This window comes from Myiozetetes cayanensis, unplaced genomic scaffold (genome assembly GCF_022539395.1).
Source record: "Myiozetetes cayanensis isolate MyiCay16 unplaced genomic scaffold, myiCay2020 scf27, whole genome shotgun sequence".
Taxonomy (NCBI): Eukaryota; Metazoa; Chordata; class Aves; order Passeriformes; family Tyrannidae; genus Myiozetetes; species Myiozetetes cayanensis.
This window is the reverse complement of record NW_026087488.1, coordinates 6,182,979-6,204,828: the sequence shown is the minus strand read 5'-3', so window position 1 is coordinate 6,204,828 and position 21,850 is coordinate 6,182,979. Positions and strand designations below refer to the sequence as shown.

Sequence of the window (21,850 nt, the reverse complement as noted above, 5' to 3'; positions counted from 1 at the left end):
CCAAGCCTGTGCTTGGGCTGAGAAATAAAAGTGACCAAAGTTTAAGGTTATGCTAATGCATTCAGGAGCTGGGATGAAAAGGGAAGGTGATGCTTAGGGAGATCTAACAAGGGAGAGTGGTACAGCAAAGAACAACACCTTGCTGTTACCCTTAGTCCAGAGAACACGAAGCCCTGTGTCACAAGACACCAGCTGCAAAAGGTGCTCTATGGAGCACAGGCAGAAGTCCACACCAACCTGGCAGTGATCAGAGACAGGCACTCTGGCAACCCAAGTACAGCTCAACCCCCCAAGAAGTTTAATTTGATGGAGAACTTGGAAAGTAACTACATTACAAAGGGCACTAAAACACCACTGGCAAAGCTTCCCATTAAATTCCCAGAGACGACACTAAGGCAAGGGGTTGGAAGAAAAATGTGAATGATGTGACTACAGACAAGGAAATTACGCATTCCTCTCCATCAGGCAGGTCACCCTGTCCTCCCTCCTTGCAGACAGGCTTTCCATCACTGGATCTCGGAGCCAAGCAAGAGCTGGGTGTTATTTCTGTACAACTCTAGACAAAACTGTTAGCTAAAGCCCCCACAACGGGAATTTAGTTGCCAAAAAGGCACAGCTTGCAGTAGGATCCCTCTCCTCCTTCTTATCTGGTTCCAGTAAATCACGAAGGAGCTGGTCTGGCAACTGACACCAGGGGAATGTGCTGGTAGGGGAAAAATATTGCTGGTTTATTGCCTTCCCTCCTGATGAAACCCCAGACGTTTTATTTATAAGCTCTTCTCTTCCTCACTGCCACTCCACCTCACCTGTAGGAGGATCTCAGCCAAAACCTGCCAGGCAACCCATCCCCTCCTTTGTAATCTCACTCATCACTTGAATTGTTCATTATGTCTCAGGGCAAAGAAGGGTTGCTGGTTTCCAGGGAGCCTCAGCTGCTGCCCATGCACAGCACAGACCCAGCTCTTCTTCAGAGATGGAGGAAGCAGTGCCAGACACAGGCAGGAGGCTGCCTGGATAAACATCTCCAACCCTGCAAGGTGGGTTGGGTTTTTTTCAGTGCCAGTTTCCATTGCCCAAATTCCACGAGGGCAGCCAGTTCCTCTCACACAGGGATGGCCATGTCAGCAAGATTATCCTCAGCAACAGCCCGTGCTTCACCCACTTTCCTTGAAAATCCCTTCCCCAAGGTACATGAGGCAATGACAAATCCTTGCTCAGAGGAAGCCATGAATAAAAATAAGGCTTGCAGGAGACCGTGCTAAGCTGGTTTTGGGCAGAAGCTGCACCTCCTTCCCTTCTGAGCACCAATCCCAGCACTCAGAACAGCTGAGCCCCAGGAAAGCCGCCTTGCACAGAGCACAGCAGCCTCCCTTGTCACAAACTGCACGTGGAGGGGAGTTCCAAGCCAGACACATCTGTGGTGAGCAGCAGCCAGCCCAGGCTGGAAAGCACACAGGCTGCACAGCAATTCCCTCCTGGCTCTGGATAGCTCAGACATGGATATTCACCTGCTGCCTTCACACGGGGCAAGGAGTCCGTGCCCTCCTCAGCAAGGTGAGGGCTATGTCTCCAGCCAAAATTCATCACTGTGCCCACATCAGCAGAGCTTCAGGCCTCCCAGGGCAGAGGAGACAAGCAGGAGCCAGAGGGGTTTGGCTTTCTCAAGCCTCTGGACGTGGCCTGCTGTCCCAGGCAGTGATGCCTTGCAAAGAGGCATCCTCAGGGAGGCAGCTCCCAGGAATGCAGCGTGGATGGATGCGGGGGTGGAAGCTGTGCTATCTCCTGGCCTTCACCACACTGCAGCTCTCCAGGGCTTCAAAGGGGATCCCTACAGCTGCAGCCAGACCACACACTCACCCCCCAGAGCCAGGGAAGAGAGCCATTTCTGGAGGCTTCTGCCTCTGGTGCACAGAGCTCTTCACTCTTCAGTCTCAATCTCCATAGCACAAAGATTATATGCTGACCTCTAACCCTGGAAGGAAACATGGTCATGGTCTTGTGATGGAAGCAAAGACACAAAAACTCCTTTAATTTTGATGATGGGCTCCCTCTGGACTTGCCCATTTAGTTATTCAAGTCTTATATCCCAGCTAAAGGTTTTTCTTTTTGCTTTCCCTTCACCATCCCTACCCTGGGGAAAAGGTTCGCTCAGACACAGCAAAGGATGTGAAATTAGACCTCACACTTCTTTTTTTAAAAGTTTGTCATAATTCAGGAACTTACTTTACCCAGCACAGGAAGATTATTACTCCTCAGTTTATCTCAGTATTACCTAGTTGGCCGTAACAATTATTTTCCAGAAGCAATTTTCCAGCAATTCATTTTGAAATGCTTTTTCTAACATTCTAACATCCAGTGAAGAGAAACTTGACTCTTACTTGAAATTTAACTATCCTGGGAATTATGCAGCCTCTGGAAGGACCCTGATAGAATCAGACCAGGTTTTTGAAGGGGAAAAGAAAAAAATTTATGATGCAGAAGTAAAAGTTCCCCTGACAACAGTTTCAAGGGTGGTCATTTTATCCACAGTGTTTATTTTATCTTCCATCAAGGTAAGACAAGACTTCCATATCCCTTTTTTTTGTAATCATGGCTCCAGTTCCTGGATCCCTGTTTATGCACACAGCAAAGCAATCAGCCCCAGCAAGATGTGAGCACAGAGAAGTCACAACATTTTGAAGGATCGCACTCAAGCAATGCTGTGTTTTAGCTCAGCTTTTCAGCCCCTGAATGCAGCTCCTAAATGTGTGAATTTGCTTGATCCATGGCAGCTCACAATCACTCAAATCACCAGGGACCTTCTCTGCACATCTCCATGCTACCAAACAGATGCACTTCATACTCACATTAAAAAAACATGTATTCCTAATTCTCACTCATATCTTGGAAGCAAAGGACTGGAAGCACTGTCAGTGCCAGGCATCCTCAAATCCCCTGTGATTCCCCTACAGACTAAAAGGTGCTATCAGCTCACAGGGTTAAAAAATATTAAAATATATATAAAAACTGTGTTGCAACAGACAAGACAGGATGGGGAGTGCCCTAAAAGCCAGATGATCAGCAACCCAAAGGGAACTATTCTCCCTCTTTGCACACAGCTGGTGGCAGCACCAGGAGGTGGTGCAGCAGATGCCCCCAAAAGCACACTGGAGCACAGCACCACGGTGATGAAATGTGGCTGGGAGGTTTCCCCTTCTGCAAACATAAGGATGTTTCTGCAAGTCACATTGTAGTATCTTCCAGTGACCAAAAAGCCTTGGCTCTGAGGCTAAGTAGGCAATCTGGACAGGAAGTTGGCTCTTTGTAAGCCTGAAGAAGAATTTTTTTTTTTTTTTGATGGAATGTCCATGAGGAGTTTTGAGTATCTCAGCACAATCTGACTTCTCAGTCTCAGCCTGTGACTCTCCAAAAATGAGTGACCAAGCTGTGCTCGACTCTGCCCTGTGCCACCATCAGCGCACCACGACCTGCAGTGCCAGCCTTGCTGAGAGGGAAAGGAGCAGGAAGAATGTTGATCAAGCAAAGCTTGGGACTGCTCACCACTCCCACCTCTGATAAGTGATCCTCAGGCAGCAGTTGTAGCACCAAACAGCCCCCAGGATCAGCCCAACACAGCACAAAGGGCTCCCCATAATTCCCACATGCCCTATGGACGCCGCCTGCCCTGGCACAGGGCAGCACCTCCATCTCCAGTGCCCCTGAGCTTACTGAAACACCCAACAGGAGCCAACCATCAGCACAGCACCCTTTGGACCCCTGCAGATAAACACAGGGGCTGCAGGTAGAACCTCTGTTTTGCAATAGGTGCAGATAAAAGCCCCACAGTGACTGAGCCAAAGAGGAATTGCAGTGCCATTAGTCACCCTCCGCCCGACACTGGCACCGGTGCCAGGCTCCATCCAAAGGGAGCTCAGCAGGGTGCAGGCAGCCAGAGCCTTCCCAGCCCACAGCAAGGCCCAGGCTGTCTCAGCTGAACACCAGCAGGGACAGCAGGTAGTGGTCTGAAGTCAAAGTACCCCCGCAGCAACGAGCCTGACTTGTGCCTTACAGCAACATCTTCACGGTGCCAGCACGAGCCCTGGAGAGCCCATTTCCCCTCCAGCAGTCCACTTATTCCATCCAGCAACACTTACCAAAGGACTGCAATCCAGTTCCAGAAAACAGGAATCTGTGCAAGTCACCACCCCATCTAACAGCAAAACTCACTCAAAAGGCACTGGCTCCTTCAGACTGGCTTTCTCCAGTTCAGACTCCTGGTAAGAGCCCTGCACACCCACACAGAGGGAAGGGGACAAAAGGGCACTGCTAGTAGAGATGCAACTTGGCAGAACGTGCTCCCTGCAGCCACGTGATGATGACCCTCATGTCCCTGACTCAGCACAGCCACTGCATTAGTGAGCACAGAGGAAGTGCAGCTGTCACGATTTCCAGTGCTGGAAGGTCTGTGTGGCTGGGAATGTCAGCATTACCACCAGATCTGCCAGACCCCTCTTTCTGACCGGGAAGGACCATTCTGAATTCCACAGGTGCAGGTGGGTGTGCATGAGCAGACCTCCCTTCCCCACCACACGCCTCGTCTGCCCCAGGGATGGCCCCTCCTCTTGTGCTGACCATGGCACAGCACTGATCAGGCGGGACCACCCTCGAGAAGAAGCCTTAAAACTGGGCTTTTTAAGTCAGAAACCAGTTATTTCCTTCCACTGGCATCATGGCACAGCCCCAAAAGACAGCTTCAGGACAGAGGGGAGACTCATGACAGAGAGAAGCAACCAAACCAAGTGAAAACTCCCATCTCTTTGTGCAGCACTGACCTGCAGCCCAAGCTTGAGAAACAGCAGAAAAACAGGAAGATTATAAATAGAAATTAAACAACTAAAACACCTGGGAGAAAAAAAAGAAAGCCACTGGACCACCCTCTGACAGGTCTCTATTCCAAGGGCACCTACAAAGCTTGTGGAGAGCTGGCACAGAAGGCAGCACCAAAAGGAAGCTGCAGTGGAAGAAAAGGAAGAGACTCACAAACAGGAATGCAGTCTTGTGACCAGCAAAGGTTTCTTCTTTCACCCACTAACAACACAAGACAGGCAGGTCACTGACCTCTGTCAGGAAGAGAAGCCCCACGGACACAAGGCCAGGAGGAAGGGGAGAGGTGGCAGCAGCAGAAGGAGCAGGGCTGTGGTGCAGGTGGCATTTCTGCCCAGATTCCTGTGCCTGGTCTCCTCTGAAACCCACTGGCAGCGAAAACTTTCTGCATGTTCGTGTGTGGTATTAGGCCAGGAGACCCTTGGGGCAAGACCAGATCTTCTCTCTCTCCTCTTTGAGTGCAAATGCAACCAATTAGACTAAGAAATTCTGTTTACATCAGCCTGTGCCAGTCTCAAATTAGTTCTTTCTCCCTTCCTTTTCAGTAAAAAAAGACCTGGCAAGGAAAGTGGTCCTTTCCAAAACAAAAGCAGCCCACAGAAGCAGGCGCCCAGATCCAGGTTACTTAACATTGGCCTCACCAGCCCTTGGATCGGCCTTTTCTCCAGAGCTCTGCCACGTGGAGATCACATTTCCCATCAATACAAGGATGTATCTGGCCAGATACATGGTTGTGCTTGGTCTGCTCTGCACAGGCTTCCTGTTTTGGGTGGGATCACCACACAGGTGGATTCCTGGGCTCCTGGGGAGGGAAGGTACAGTGGGAAACCTCACAGCTTCCTTGCCCCAAGAGCCTCTGCTGGACCACAGGTTTACTGTGGAGCAGGGCTGGATGATGCACATGAGCCAGGGTTTGGCTTTCTCTAGGTATGAAGGTTCCCTACACCTAGTGCTTTCCTATCACTTTCTTCCCACATATTTAAAAAAAAAACCCAAAACCAAAAACAATTCCAGCACATCCCACAACTTCCCATTAACCAGCAGCAGCTCAGTAAGGAAGGGTGGAAAGCAGAGCCTCACACAAAACCAGGAAAGCACCTCTGTGCACTACCACCAGCTCAGAATTCCCAATCTAAACGGAGGTTTTCTTGTGAAGCAAAAGTTACTCTCACTGTGCAAGGTCTCTTCTACCCAGACCCTGACACACCGGCTCAGACATTGGCCAAACTTCTATTTTCGGCACAAAACAGATGTGGAATGCACATCAGTCAGTCTGGATCTTGAAATACTGCATATTTGAGCTTTCACTGACATAATTCCATGTTTTCTGGCCCATGGGTCCTATTCAAGGACAGCAGAGCAGCTGCAGAAGCAAGGAAGAGAACAAGAGGAACAGCTTTCCTGATGTAAAGAGCAATTCTACACTGTGGGTGTACTGAGGTGGGGCTCAGTAAGACCAGTACACTGGAACCAAAGGATTTAGAGGCATTATTCCACACAAAAATTAATTCCAACTTGCCAAGCTGCCTTAAAAGAAAGCAACCCAGAATTACTGAATTTGCACACTTCCTTGTGTCTCTCGACCTTTCAGCCAGGGCACGGGGCACCTCACCAGCTTAGGCACCTGAACACCTTCCTTCACACAGATTAACGTGAGCCAGCCCAGGAAAACAAGAGTTCAGGGTTACAGGGTAAACAAAACCTGAGAATGGCAGGTAAACTGACCCCCCTGTGAACCAATGCTGTTCCCCAGTTTCCCCTCCCAGGGAGGGACAAATCCAGAGCACCACACCTCAGCCACTGTTTGAAAGAGGAACAGGGGTCTCACCACCACCACCACCAATATGCAGGAGCTGGGACAAGTCTGGAGGAGTTTTAAACCACCCCCTTGCCAGGCTAGGCTGCAAAACCTCAGGAACAACCCATTCAGGCGTGGATTTTGCACAGTTCGGGTCCTGCCGAAGATCTTGCAAAGGTTTAGGGACTGTGAAGACCTTTGATCAGAACAGTATGTTTGGGGGATTTATTTATTTAAAGAAAATCAAGCTCTGTTTGTGTGGAGCTGGGACACACTGTATTGATAAGGCAGCTTTCCTTTGAGGATGTGAGAGCTGTTCACACATTACAAGCCTGTCTCTTATGTTGCTGCATGGGATGGAAGTGTCTCTGCATGATCCTTACATCCCATGGTAACTCTGGAGCAGAGCTGTCCTCCTGCTCCACCTGCCCTGTCAAAGGGTGTGGAGTGACCCTATGACCCTCCATATCTGTCATGGGTACAGCAGTCTAATCTGGATTTCACTTTTTTGAACATTTGTGAAATACAGGCCAGCCCAGCCCTTGCAATCCACCACAATCACAGACACCAGAACACCAATTCCATACCCAAAATGGATGTCCTCATGCCAAAAAGGGACACAGGGAATAAGAGAGGTCACAGGCTGAAAGGCTGATCCTAAGCTGCAAAAACCACAGCTCTCCAGCACAATCAACACAAACAGAAGGCACTTGACACAGGATTTTTCTTTCCTTTTGTAACACAAGCTGCTCCTCTTACCTCCCGAAATTATGCACAGAGCCCTGTTACACAACCAGGGCTTGCACAATCCTTTGCAGGCATTTTATCAGCTTGCTCCTCCAAAGCCTGGAGTTAGCTGGAGCCCAGAGATGCAGCAATGACCCATGAAAGGGGTGAAAGCCAGTCAATTGACGTGTTTCAAAAGCCACCACGCAGCAAGACCCCATGCACTCGCCAGCAACGCCAAGCCGGACCTACCAACAACCTGAGCCGGTTGCTAAACCTTCCCTGCACACTTCCCAGGCACTGCCAGAGCCAGATGTCCCCAAGGAGAAAAACCCCACCCCATCTTTAACTCCAAACCTCGCCATCTACTCCTCCACACAGCAAGAAAGGAAGGCAAATTAGTCAGTAACTCTACAGACGTGATAACTAAGCAAAAATATTACAATAATCTGCCGCCACAGGTCAAGCTCAGCCACTCTTTGGACTTGTCACCCTACAGAAGCCACCAGAGATGGCCTCTGGTCTTTCTGGATTACGTGAGTGATCAGCAGCACACAATCAGCTTGAACGTTTACTTGGGGATAAGCAGCAAGAGATTCTGAGCAGGCTGTAATTACTCGTTCTGATCTATGAAATTTCAAAGCCTATAAAAAAGGAATCTTGGCAAAGGTGCACCTGTCACTGCAGGGCTGGTGACTCACTCTGCACAATACCATGGACAAAGCAATCTCATCGCTGGGATCAAATGATCACATTGGGAAAGAAACTTATGCAAGTTCTACGAATTGTGATTTTAGAGGCGGGAGAGTCCACGTCAGGAAACAAAACAAAGTTCAGTGGCTGCAGATAAACTGTGGGCGGTTTTCTCTTATACCAGAGGAAAGGGACGGGGAGGAGATGGCAGGAGTGAAGACCTGAGCAGGGAAGCCTTTTCCCTAGTCTGTCAGAACTGAGCAAACACAGCAAAGGAGAGAGCAAAGTCAGTCAGACACAGTTCCACGTGTTGCTTTCGCTGAGGGTGAACTGGATAAAAAAACCATCGCTCCCAGCACCCAGTGCCAGCCACCCTCCCCAAACCCAACTGCACCCACAGACATTCCACAACCTGTGACAGTCAAAAGAGAGGGGTTACCTTGCACTTATGTGTCGGCAAGCAAGCGCTGATGGGGCCTGTGAGCTCCAACACGAAGGGTGGAGAGCAGCAGGGAAAGCCTCCCCCGACACAAGACAAGTGCTGGTTGTATGGACCAGTCGAGCTCCTCCAGCTGCTCTGGAAGAAACAAAATAAAAGTTGCAGAAGGTACTTACTTGCTCAACCCTGGCTGCCCACAAGGCACCACCCCAGAGATTGTTGACTGAACAAGAGGCACCTGCCCAGTGATGACAAGCAAGAGATTTTTCTCTGTCACAAACAGAGCAGGACTAATTAACGGAGGGTTAAGTACGACACTACCCTCCATTCTGCCCACTCTTCACCTCACTCACCAAGGCTTTCACACCTGAAGATTAAAAGAAAGCACTCAGTTGTGTCAGTTGGTGTTTCTTCCTGCAGCACCTGTATCCTCCCTGCTTTACAGAAACCTGTTTTGCAAATACAGTTCTCATGCACCATCACATCCACATGCAGCACTCAGGCACACTCCATGCCGTGCACACCCTGGTTCAGTGCAGTCAACCAGCACATGATGCATCTGAAGAAAAACCTGTGCTGGGACAATGCTGGGTTCTCCAGGAAGGGTCTGGCTCACCAGCCCTTCCCAGACAAAACACCGATTTCCTCACCTGCAGCACGTTAATCACCGAGGTGCTTTGCATGTGTGCAACAGCTCATCGGGATTTCTCAGAAAAATCAGAGAAATACTGGAAGAAAGCCCCAGGCAAAAGGGATGTGTGCATCCCTGCACCCCAGTTAGCACAGCTCTGCTGCCTAACAAAACACATGAAACCCTGCAGCTCCTCTCAACAGCCCACACAGAGTGTAGAGCTGGGGATGTCCTCACCAACGCTATCACTGAGTCACTTCCAGAATTCAGAAACAGAGACCTGACCCTTCCTTGTGCTTTTCCAGCTTCTCAACTGGATGTACGTTTCTGCTTTTTAAAAAAGAGTTGTAGAGGCACAAACCCACTTTTTACTTTTTCCGGACTCACATCAGAAAGCCTCAGTGATCCCTCTTCTCCATGCACATTCCAGTAAGCATTCCTATTTCTTTTACACTCTGAAAGGTAACTCAAGGACTAAAGACTGGCAGAACGGAGCACACTCCACCAGCAGTCCTTACTCCTGCAAGTAAGACAACTTCCTAAGAACCAACCCCACGCTGATGACTAACTCCCAACACCATCATCCAGGTGTCTTCACCCCCTCCAGCCTTAATATTCCCAAATAGGGGATTTTCCATAATTTCCTTTGACAGGCACATTTCCTAAGTCAGTAACTTCACTCTCCCAAGCGATTTCATCAGGAAAAGACAGGGGCAAAGAGTTTTCCCACACCCCAGCAGCTTATAAAGTTAAATAGGTGGAACAACAGCAAAGCAGCCCAGCCTGCAGCAAAGCTGTCAGTTAAATGCTGGGAGTAACGTTCTGCAGGGAAGTGCCAGAAAATTAAGCTCATTAAAGGCTTTTAACCAGCCACGGCCTGAGATGGGGTAAGTCTGAGCAACCCTTCAGTGCTGTGGAAGTGATACAGGGCAGGCATCACCCCCTCCCCGGCTGCCCACCCTACCTCAGCCCCACCACAGGTCAGCCCCCTGCCTCACAGGCCCCAGGGAGCCAGGTATGACAGGGGTACCCCAAATTACAGGGGGGCCGCTCATGCCAGCCCCCCCGTATAGGGAACCCAGGTCACACCAGTACACCCAGTAACAGGGTGCTCAGTCTCACCAGACCCCCCAAATAACAGGGGCCTCTGGTCATCCCAGTCCCCTTCAAACAGGGGATCCAGTCAGACCAGACCCCCCCCAAAAAAAGGGTCTCTACTCATCCCTGCCAAATAACAGGGGACCAGTCACATCAGACGCCCCAAATAACAGAGAAGTCTGGTCATCCCAGTTCCCCCTCAACACCCTGAACGAGAGGGAGCTCTAGACATCCCAGTAAAGACAGGGATCCAGTCACACCGGACTCCAGATAACAGGATGGCCAGAGGCTCACCCCAGTCCCCCCAAATAAAGAGGCTCCATTCACATCGACCTCCCCCCAAATCACAGCGGGACCGCTCACAACAGCCTCGCCATGCGCGGGTCCTCATCATCCCACTCCTCCCAGTCACAGGGAGCCCGTCACACCAGTCCCCCCAGTACAAGAGGGGCATCCAACTCCCATCCCATCCCACCCATCAGCGGATGCCCACCCGCTCCTCCCCACCAGAGAAGACCCCAGTGGCGAAGCCAAGCCCCTCTCCAGGCACAGCGGACCCCCGAGCCCATTCCTCCTCATCCCCATGATCCCGGTACCCTCCGGTCCCCGGTACCGCCCTGGTGTCCCCCCGGAGCCCCGCACCCACCGCCGGTGCCCGCCGTCCCCCGGAGCCCCGCACCCACCGCCGGTGCCCGCCGTCCCCGGAGCCCCGCACCCACCGCCGGTGCCCACTGTTCCCCAGAGCCCCGCACCCACCGCCGGTGCCCACTGTTCCCCAGAGCCCCGCACCCACCGCCGGTGCCTGGTGTCCCCCGGAGCCCCGCACCCACCGCCGGTGCCCGCCGTCCCCCGGAGCCCCGCACCCACCGCCGGTGCCCACTGTTCCCCAGAGCCCCGCACCCACCGCCGGTGCCCGGTGTCCCCGGAGCCCCGCACCCACCGCCGGTGCCCGCCGTCCCCGGAGCTCCGCACCCACCGCCGGTCCCCGCCGTCCCCCGGAGCCCCGCACCCACCGCCGGTGCCCGCCGTCCCCCGGAGCCCCGCACCCACCGCCGGTGCCCGCCGTCCCCCGGAGCCCCGCACCCACCGCCGGTCCCCGCCGTCCCCCGGAGCCCCGCACCTACCGCCGGTGCCCGCCGTCCCCCGGAGCCCCGCACCCACCGCCGGTCCCTGCTGTCCCCCGGAGCCCCGCACCCACCGCCGGCCCGGCCCGCTCTGTGCCCGGCGGCTCCCGCAGCCCCGGCGCGACCGGCACGTACCGCGGGCCGCACCACTCGGCCACACGCGCGGGGGGGGAACACGCTCCGCCCCTGCCGCCCGCCAATAGGCTGTGAGCGCGCCTACCAAATCAGATCCCCCTCTGCGGAGGAGCGTTGGTACGGCCCCAGGACGGCGGGGTCTTAAAGGGACAGGAGCGCTGGGGCGGGGCGGGAGGAAAAGGGGGGATTGGGGACATTTGGGATCATGGTTGGGGTAAGGTGGGGAGACAGCATCGGAGCCAACATTGTATTTGGGGGGTGAAGGTGAAGGTGAGGGCCAGAAGTGGCGCCAGAGATCAGGTCTGGCTTGCGGTCAAGGTGGGTTTAAGGTCAGGGGTGGGGTCATGGCGAAGCCGTGTTTGGGGTCACGGTGGTGTCATGGGCTGGGGTCAGGGTGCTGGGGTCAGTTTTTGGACACAGGCTGTGCCAGAGCCAGGATCCCCAGACCCGAGAGCCCTGTCTGTGGCCACGTGGGGTGCCTGTGTGCTCATGGTGCTGCTGTGGGGCCCCCCCAGAGTCCCCAAAGGCCCCTGCCCTGGCACAGAGTCCGAAGGGGGTCAGGGGACCCCTGGATAAAGGCTGGAACCTGGTCACGGCCCCCTTCCCTGGGACCCGAGAGGCTCCCCGCCCAGCCAGCTTACAGCCAGCACAAGCACATGCTCCTGATTTAACCACAGAGCACATGTTTCGGATGTTTAGGGTGGCCTTCCTCTCAGCACTCACACTGCCACCACCGGGGAATTGCACAAGCAGCTCAGAAAACATCCCCAGCAGTCCCAGAGGGACATTTTGCAACCCAGACCCCGGGTCCCACAGGCACGGAGGGACCACTGCTCTCCTTTTTTTGGGAAGCTGGCTCACAGTTCTGCTAAGTCCAGCCCGTCCAAAGCCAGGCACACAGCCTGCCCTGACCCCACTGAGCAGCCCCAGGCTGTGTGGGATCACACGGGGCTGTGTCCCCTCCCTCAGCACATCCAGAGTCACCATCCTGGTGCTGTCACTGTGTTAACACTCCTTACAGAGTCAATAAAACCCTCAGGGAAGGTGCAAAGTCCAAGCTGGGGCTGGCAGGCACCCGGGGGGCCAGGAGGGGTGTGAGGAGGGGGCACGGACCCAAAAAGCACAGTCTCTGAGGTAGCAGTGCCCAGGGCTGCAGGAACACCCCCTTTCATGATGGCATCCAAGCAGAGGGTAGAGGGGTGTAAGGTCACCTGGGCACCACTGCCACCCGCATCAGTTTTGGGATCAACCCCATGGAATTGCCTCGGAGTGGCTCTGGTCAGAAAAGCAAAGGAACACAGATCCATTTTCCTTCCAGCATCAGTCTCCTGACAGGTCTCCCCACTCTGCAGCACCCCCCTTGCTCTCAAAGGGGGCAGCAATGCAGGTCCAAGTCAGTTCTGCTTTCGTCATGTACTCCCCACTCCTTTTCTCTTGCACCACAGTGGGTGCAGAAGAGCAGAGAGGACAGAGCTGGGCTCTTCCAGAGAATCCTTCCTGCATCAGGACAACTGTCCCGAGAACAGGGAGCAGCTGGCTCAGCTCCCAGCACTTGTCCCCAGAGTTTTGTCACTGCACTGACGCTCTGAGGACAGGAGGTCAACCCAAGGGGTGTTCTGGACTCTCTGCACACCACAATTCCAGGGCAGACGCAATCCTGGCATTGAATGCAGTGGCCTTTACTGGGAATGCACCAGAGGCACAGAATAACAAAGCTCCAGGGACAGCACGTTCCCAGGGGCAGCCATCCCGAGCTGAACTGGGAGGTTATTGACTTTTTTTTTTTTTTTTTTTTTTTTCCTTCCTGCTTTAGGAACTTCCATTCTCTGTCTCCCCACCAAGGAAACGAGCTGGTACTGCAATGTGCAGTGAGTAACATTGCCAGGACCTTAGTGAGGTAAATGCCAAAGTCCAATGAGCTGATGACTTCTACCTCCCTCTCTGCCAAATTTAATTCCTCTTTCAAGCCTTAGACACATTTGAAAATGTCTCATCCCGACACCTTCCCTCCCTCCCAGCAACTTCCCTTCCCTCGGCAAGGAGTTTGCCACGAGCCCTGGGGAACTGGGACTTGCTTGGACTCCACTGCTGGAGAAGGAGAAGGTCCTTGGCTCATTTATACAACAGCGTTTCACTGTGAAACAGCTGCCCTCAGGAAAGCAGGGAACAGACCTCACTAGAAAACAAATCCTCACAAACATCCACCTGAAGGGCACTGGAGGTACAACACATTGCACTGGACAAGTGGGTGCAGCTGGACTTGGAACAGCCCTGGGGACACGGTGGAAGATGTAGAGATCAGAGAGACCAAGTGATCTGCCAAGGTCACCCAGAAGCTCCTAAAAGACCTGGGAGCAGAAGGAAAAAAAAAACCAACAAACAAATTGTAGTTTTGTCCCTATCTGGCAGGTCCTGCTCACCTGGAACGCTGTGGCAGTTGTCTTGTCCCAGCATGGAAAGGAATGTCCCCAGGCAGGAATGTCCCCCCCACTGCCGGGGCCAAGCTCAAACCCTGGAAGGAGGTTTGCTGTCTGTTCCCCGGGATCGGGGCTGTTGCCGGGGCTGTTCCCGGGGCCGGCAGCGACACTGCGGTGACTCCTACAGGCCGGGACTTCCTCCGCCACTATAAAACCAGGAAACTACTCCCTGGAAACGCGCCATCCCTTTGACAGCTCTGCAGGGAGAGCGAATCTCTCGCCAGATCTACCGATAACGAGTTGGAAAGGAAAAATAACCGGCTTCCAGCGTTTTCCAGGGTGCAGTTCCACTTGTCCCCAGTGCGCGTCCAAAGCCACCAGCCTGACACGGAGCTGGCACCGTCAGCCACCCGCAGCCCATCCCACAGATCCCGCCCCACAGACCCCACCCCACCCAGCCCACCACCCGGAGGGGCGCGCTCCACCTCCCCGTTTGAAAGCAAACCCAGAGACCGTAGCAATTTGTCTTTCAGATTCTATTTCCAGTTCCCAACACTCATGATTGCTATCAATGCTCATCACCCTCCTGGAAAAATCCGTGATAAAATTCCTAGGCTTACAGGCAAGGATTTCACAAGGAGGAAAAATCAAGGCACTAGCAGAGAGTGGAGTATCAACATTTCAATGTTATCTCTAGCATTTCTTTCCTGGTACTAAAAACATGCTTTTAAATTCCAAACAAGCTCCTTATCCCGCTCTTGCTCCACACTAAACACTTAACAATGCAACTGCTGTCAGCAGGAAAAACGGGACCATGAAGCCAATTCCATTTGTGACCCCGTGGAGGAGTGAAACAATCAGGGACCAGAGGGAGCTGGCCCTCAACTCCAGCCTGCTGGAGAAGTGGCTGTACAGCAACAAGGGGCTTCCTTAGACACTGATGATGGAAAAAATCAAAGGGGCATGGACTTGTTTTGGAACATGCAGCTGTCAGAGCTGCCTCTGGTCAGGCTTCCTGGGAGCACAGAGGAACCCCGAGGCTGTTGTGTTTCTGGGGGACGGGTGAGGCACTGCAGGAACATCTCCAGGAGCAGTAACAGCACTTTGTGCTTCATGCAGCACTTTTTTTTTGTTTGTTTGGAACACAACAAAACTCTGAGCAGAGTCAAGGGCAATAGTTGAGATCCTGGCTGATTTACAGACACAGAGACAGCAGATTCCTCCTGGGCACGGCACAGTCCAGCAGCTACACAGCTGGGAATAACTCTCAAATCCCTGCAACTCGACCAAACTTCTTCATTACAGCCACAGGCACCAAACAGTGCATCCTGCTCCAAATCATTTGCTGAAAACTCCCCTCTCCCACACACCTGCCCACCAGCTCCAAAGAAAACAGAGAGAGATCGTGCTAATATTGGTAGGTGAGACTTCTAAAGCTGAGCAGTGTGAACACCCCCAACAGCACTGCTACATTCCTTGGATTTATAAACATTTGCTCCACAAATGGCCAAAATTCGTTACTGAAGAGTCTCCCAGTACTTCCCATGCATCTGAGGTGGCCTTATTGACAAGTGCTGGTGACACAGGCTGAGCTGGTGCAGTGCTATCAGAAAATGAAGGCACCGTGTTGATGCAGGCACAGACTGCAGCTAAGAAGGACCTTGAGCATTTTACAGCTGTGTTTTGTGGTGGCAGAAAAGGGTGTTCTGTGTTCTATCCTCTTGCCCTAGCTTGGTTTAACAAGCTCTCTTCATGGCACTCTTTTAATGGGGAAGTCACCAGTAGAACACACACATCTGTCCTTCTCCACTCAAATATTAAGTTATAAAATAAGGCTTGCCTGATTCCCACCTGTTTTGGGTCCTAGCTACATCACACCTGTAAAAAAGACAGGAGTGTAAATGTGACAGGTGCTTTTTGCTGCAGCCTAGTTAAACTCCAGTGGTTTGACAGTGAGATTCGCACCTTGACTCAGGGAGCTGGTGCACTGGAACTCCAGTGGCAGTGTGGAAAAAGCCAGCTGCTGATACAGTCCCCACCTCCAGCAATATCAAAAAGTAAAAAAAAAAATCATAAAGGAAATGTAATTCAAGTAGCCTGTGCCAGGGAGCAGGGGAATGGCTTACACTGGAGCTACCAATGCATTCCAACAGTCAACCCAGACACAGCAAAGATGCCAGCAACGCGCTGCTGTGTGAGCATCACACAGTGGTCCTGCCCCTGCGTGAGTTCTGATGCTCCCTGGAGGATCAGTACACCTGGACTCTGGTAAATTCAGCTGCAGCAGCAGGCACTGTGGGTGCTGGATACCCTGGTGCTTGCTGAGCACCAGCCAGGGGGCCCACGCCCACAGGTGGCTGTGGATCAGTCGGGCACACGCGCTGAGGGGGAGAGAACGCGCCCAGCTGGCAGCACTGTCCTGGGGAGGCTCCCACGTGGGCCTGCCCACAACACTCTCCCAAGGCACCTCTGGCCTGGCAGCGGGAAGAACTGAGGCTGTGTCCTGCAGCATGGCCCTGCTGATGATCCCTCGTGTGCCGGCACACGGCCATGTCCCGGAGCGCAGCTGTGATGAAAGCCCTGGCTCTGAGCGTTGGGATGCTGCATCTGGGAAGCAGGAAGAGCTGGAGGCGAAGGGCAGTAGTAGTTTTGGGTGGGGTAAGTGCCTGGTGCAGGGTTAATCCTGGGCAGGAAGAAAACAGAAGGTTACACAGTGCTCAGAACTGGCATTGCCTAATTAGCGCTGGAAGTGCCCTGGGGGTTGATTTCCTCCTGACCAGCGCTCAGAGAGGTCACTGCAATCCATCAGAGGGATTCACTACAACAGAAGCTCTTATTATAAGCAGCACTTGAGTAAAAAATAGGTTTACTGGCCTCTCAGGACAGATGTTCCCACTGCCAACCCACACCAATTCCACACCCACTGAACGAGCGTGGTTCTTGGCCCCGGACTCTTTGTGCAAGGAACACACAAAAGCCAAACTTCAACGTGCTTTGAGATTCCTGGGCACATCCTCCCTGGCCTGTGAGGGACACATCTGCCAAGGCATTCATCAGGAGAAGTCACAGCTGCCAAGTGTTTATCAAGAAAACATAAAGGCCCTCGGTGCAAATAAGAGCCCAGAGTATAAAGCAAAAAAAGAAAAGGAGGGGAGAGTTAGAAATTAAATTAATTATTCAGAGGCAAGGGCTAGAAAGTCTTTGCCAGCAGAAGGGATGACTCATCCAGCCAAAACAGGAGAGAGGCAATCTGCCTAGAAGCTGAAGCCTCTGGGACTTCAGGAGTGCTGCTCAGCCCACGCACAACATGCAGATGAGCGCTGAGAATCAAGGCAATATTCATGAAGCCATGACTGCCAGACTCCCAGCAAGAACAAGAGACTGGCTCAGGCTGGGGTTTTCAGGCCTAGATTTTTGGGTTTAAATTATTAATTTGATCTTGGGTTGGTTTTTTGTTTGGTTGGGCTTTTTTTTAATTTTAATTGTGGACACAAACAAGCATGATGCCAAAGCCTGGACCTCCTAGAAACGTGTCCTGCCTGGTGGCAAGTTGATGCCTGAATCTTATGAAAATTTAAGAAGAAAACGAATCCCAAACTATTAAAAATCAGAATAATCAACATGAAGCTGCAGAAGCACATACAGAAGTTGTATCTAAGACACAGACATGCAAATTTAGCTGCAGCAGTGGAAGCATCCTAGAAACACCTTCCCACGCCCTGCTGGATAGTCAGATATTCACGTAAGTACCTTTGTGTCACAACAGTCTCTGTCACCTCACCAAAGGAAGCAGGTTTAGACCCTAGGGTGCTGTGCACAGCAGGATTGGACTGATGCTGGCACAGGCTCAGCATGGAGACAGTCCCTCCTCCCAAAAGCTGCACTTGCACAGGAAGGAGAGACTAAAAACACAAATGCTGCTGGATCTGCCCGCCCTCCCTGCAAGCACTCCCATGTTTGAGTGCCCTCGTGGACCTGGGGGACACTCCTGCTGCAGGCAAGGGTTGGTTTTATGGCTTCCCCATGGGTGAGGGCAATGCAAACACCTGGAAATGCTTCCACTTCAAATAAAGCTTTACAGTGAGCTGAGGGCTTAAACAAAACAGAGAATTTAACCCTTAACAGAAAACTATCCTTCCTCTGTGAAGATGAAATGGCACCTTAGAACAGGTAAACATTTGACCTACATTTTCAAGCTTTTTAGAATACAAGTGAGTTCTCACGGCTTGTGATAATACATAAAGACACTCCTGAATGTCAGCCATGGGCCCCAAGGTGTTTTTTTTTCAGTAAAGCAACATTGTCTTGGCACTGAAAACCTGCTGAAAGGCTAAAAAAGACCAAAAGGCCACTTTGTAAATGACATCCTTGATTTATAATGCTCTGCTCCTACATAGGTTTGGACACGACTCACTTCACAGCATTCCTGGGAGCAGAGGTGGGGCAAATAAAGATAAGGATCACACCCCAGGGAGCCACACAGCCAGGAATAAACGCCTTAAACCCTAATTCCAGGGCAGAGTTACACAACTTAACTTTCATGGCAGCCAGAGCTGCAATACCTTTGCATGTGTGCACACACTGCCCTTGCAGCAAAGGAGAGGCCTTTCACCTCCACTCAGCTTTCACTAAAGACCTGGTTGAGTTAATGAGTGGTAATTTATTAGTCCCAGTAATGTCACCGGTGTAACATCAAAGGGTGACTCTGCCTCCCCCAACACCCACAACATGAACTCAACAAACGCAATCCAGATTTTAAAGGTGATTTAGGGCCTCTACTCACGCTTCAGAATTCCCCTATAAGATCTCCCACAGGAACCCCTGTACTTACTTGGTGCTTTCAGAGGCTCTTCTCTCTGCTAAGGACCCTGGGATGTATTTCAGCCCTGGGATCCTCTTCAGCAGAGTGAAAGGGAACACCCGGTCCAGCTTAGAGCCCACTGACTCTGGAAAATCCAGGCAGAAACAGTAGCCAAGACCATCTGAAGCCAGGAGCACGTTAAGGAGGTCTGCAGACAAAACACAGTCACTCCTAACACAGCCACACACAATCCTCCTCTGCCCACAGACCACTTTCCCTGGAGAATTCTCTCAGTTCCACCCAGCACCATGTTCACAGACCATCGCCCTCCTCACTCCACATTCTCCGCATGCACAAAAGTCCCTGGGGAAGTGGAAGAATGAGGTGGAAAACCAACACAGGATGAGCAAAGCCAGGGAGGGTTTAATGCAGAGCAAGAGCCCAGGAAACACCATGAAAACCAAAAGAACCGCAGCACCTCCTTCCCATCCCGAACCAATGATCCTGCTTCCCACCTGGAAAGGATACAGGCTTCCCCCACCAGAAGCCCACACAGGTTACCCAGGAGAGAGGAGTGGGGGATAAACCACGCCACGCAGAGCACAAACCAGGGCACCAGCGCCACTGGAACCCGGCACCCGAAAAGCAGAGTCCTCTTCATCCGCGAGCGGGTGGTGGACACACCCAGCATGGCAAAAGCCACCGGCAGGAACCCTTTGGCATCTCCCACCTCCCACAGCCGGGAGACAAGGGGCTCCAGGAGGAGGTAGAGGAGGGCAGAGAGCACGGAGAAGGCGATGGTGAGGAGGCAGTGCTTCACTGTGCCCACGTTCCTCTCAAAGCTGCCGGCAAAGTACCAGATGGCGACGGCACCGCAGGTCAGGGAGACCAGATCCTCATAGACAAAGATGTAGGTGACCAACCTGTGAACTGAGCACGGACACACACAGCTTTTAATTGCTTTAAACCACAATCACAGGCTTGAGCAGAGGGAGAGAGAGCCCACGGGATTAATTAACGGCTTTTCCTTTCTAGGCTGGTGTAGAAAAGAAGGAACTCAAGGCCTTTAAAACCAGCCATAAATAACCAGATAGAGTAAAACAAGTGCTATCTTGGGTGTCACAAACAGATGGGCTGACTCTTTGCTGCTTCCTGGGAAGCTGCCTGGAAAAAAGCAGCAGCATCTGTAGTAAATTTCAGTCTCATTAAAAGAGAAGGCAAGAGACATAAAAATAGATGTTATTATAACAATGATTTTGGCAAAAACCCCACTCCTTAACCTGCTGGAAGGCTGACTTTCCTCACCAAACCTCACGCCTCAGAAATGCTCCCAAGCCCTTTGGACAGCTGTTCTCCTGGGCATTCAGAGAGGATGGAGGCAAAGAGTTCTTCACCTGCCTTCCACCAACCTCAGTCCCACAGCCAGAAAAACAGCAGTGAAAAACAAAACAACTCGTGGAGAAACGTGAGGAGGTGGTGGATTTCACCCATCAGCTCAGAACCTCACACTGCTAAAGGAAATCACTGCACAGGGGTGAGCTGGGACATGGGAATTAGAGGTGGGATAAAAATCATTCTGGAAATGCCACAAGGACTGAGGAAAGCAAATCCCTGGAAACTCACACTGTCCTTAGTGTCAGAGGTGGGGGTAAAGGGAGCAGCCTGATGTGAGGGGGCTGAGATGGGTGCCCAGGTCAGGGAAGAGCATGGAAACTGGGAGGAAAAGGAGCACGGAGAGGTGGGACACAGGGGTGGCAGCGGGCCCAGGGAGGGACTTGAGGAAGTGCCCAGAAATGGGGGCTGAGGGGAGGGACGGGACAGGGAACACACAGAGCTCCAGTGGGGATCTGGGGGAGGCCGGGAGTGCGAGGACACAAAGGCTCCGTCCGGGATTTACGGAAAGCGCGGAGAGCGGGGACACAGAGGCTCCGCCGAGGTTTGGAGAAGGCGCGTAACGGGAGCGACACGAAGGCTCTGTGGGAATTTGGGGACGGTCTGAAATGGGTGACCCACGGAGGAAGGGGGTGGGGTGGGATAGGGGACCAAGAAGGCAGCGGCTGCCCCCGCGGGCGGCCCCCCGCTCACCTTCCCCGTCGCGCAGGGCGGCGGGGCGCAGCGCGGCGGCGGGGACACCCCGCAGCATCCCGGGCGCGGAGGCCGCGACCGAGAGCAGCACCGTGAGGGCGGCGGCGGCCGGCGGAGCCCTGGGCGCCGCCATTACCACCCCGCGCGCACGCCGCTTCCGGCCGCCGCCGGAAGACCCGGGGGTTACCATGGCAACGCGGGGTGCTGCGGGCCCGTTGCCATGGAGACGCGCGGGGGAGGGGCTCTCCCCCCTCGCCTCCTTTTGAATTTTTATTTAATTATTGGGGTTTTTTTCCTTGTTCGGAAGGGGAAAATAACCCCGTGGGGAGATGGGAGGTCTCGCTGGGAGCCTGTCCGAGCCGGGTCTCCCCATGAGCAGCCGCTCTCAGGTGCAAGAGGCCCAGCCAGGCCAGTGCGGCCCCCGCTTCCCCACTCCGCGGGGCCAGCCTGCTGGGAATCACAGAATCACAGGGTCAGTGAGGATAGAAAAGACCTGTGAGTTCATCGAGTCCAACCTGTGACCGAACACCACCTTGTCAACCAGACCAGAGCACTGAGTGCCAGGTCCAGTCTTTCCTTACACACCTCCATGGACGGTGGCTCCACCACCTCCCTGGACAGCCCATTCCAATGTCTAATCACCCTTTCTGTGTAGAAATTCCTTCTGTTTTCCATCCTGAACCTTTCCTGGCACAGCTTAAGCCTAAGTCCTCTCATTCTCTCACTGGTTGCCTGGCAGCAGAGCCAGACCCCCACCCGGCTCCAACCTCCTGTCAGGGAGTTTTAGAGAGAGAAGGTCCCTCTGAGCCTCCTCTTCTCCAGGCTGAGCCCCCTCAGCATCTCCTCATCAGCCTTGTGCTCCAGACCCTTCACCAGTTTCATTGCCCTTCCCTGGACTAGCTCCAATCCCTCAATATCCTCCCTGAATTGTGGAACTGGACACAGAACAAGTGTTTCCCTTCAGGTGTGACAGACAGAGGTGGAGAGGAGTGTCCACACCACACTTCCCACCTGTGCTGGAGGAAATGGAGGGACATCCC

The 21,850-nt window shown here is 52.9% G+C and overlaps 2 protein-coding genes across 8 annotated transcripts in view; both read right to left on the bottom strand.

The window, feature by feature from the left end:
- The window catches only part of LOC126643350 (NADPH--cytochrome P450 reductase), a 28,794-nt gene extending 17,401 nt beyond the window's left edge, over positions 1-11,393 (bottom strand). Inside the window, exons 1-2 of one of the 7 annotated variants that reach the window (XM_050321619.1) lie at positions 11,373-11,393; positions 8,520-8,652 (exon numbers count right to left, since the gene is read on the bottom strand). The gene's annotated coding sequence lies outside the window, so the exon portion shown is untranslated. The other 6 variants (XM_050321620.1, XM_050321621.1, XM_050321624.1 and 3 more) reach the window with 6 other exon arrangements.
- Positions 11,394-14,445: 3,052 nt separating this feature from the next.
- On the bottom strand, positions 14,446-21,000 carry RHBDD2 (rhomboid domain containing 2). Its single transcript, XM_050321626.1, is given in 5 exon segments — positions 14,446-16,473; positions 16,475-16,607; positions 18,756-18,906; positions 19,254-19,655; positions 20,811-21,000. Coding segments are annotated over 5 exon segments (1,176 nt in total). The 3' UTR covers positions 14,446-16,173.
- Positions 21,001-21,850: the final 850 nt, after the last annotated feature.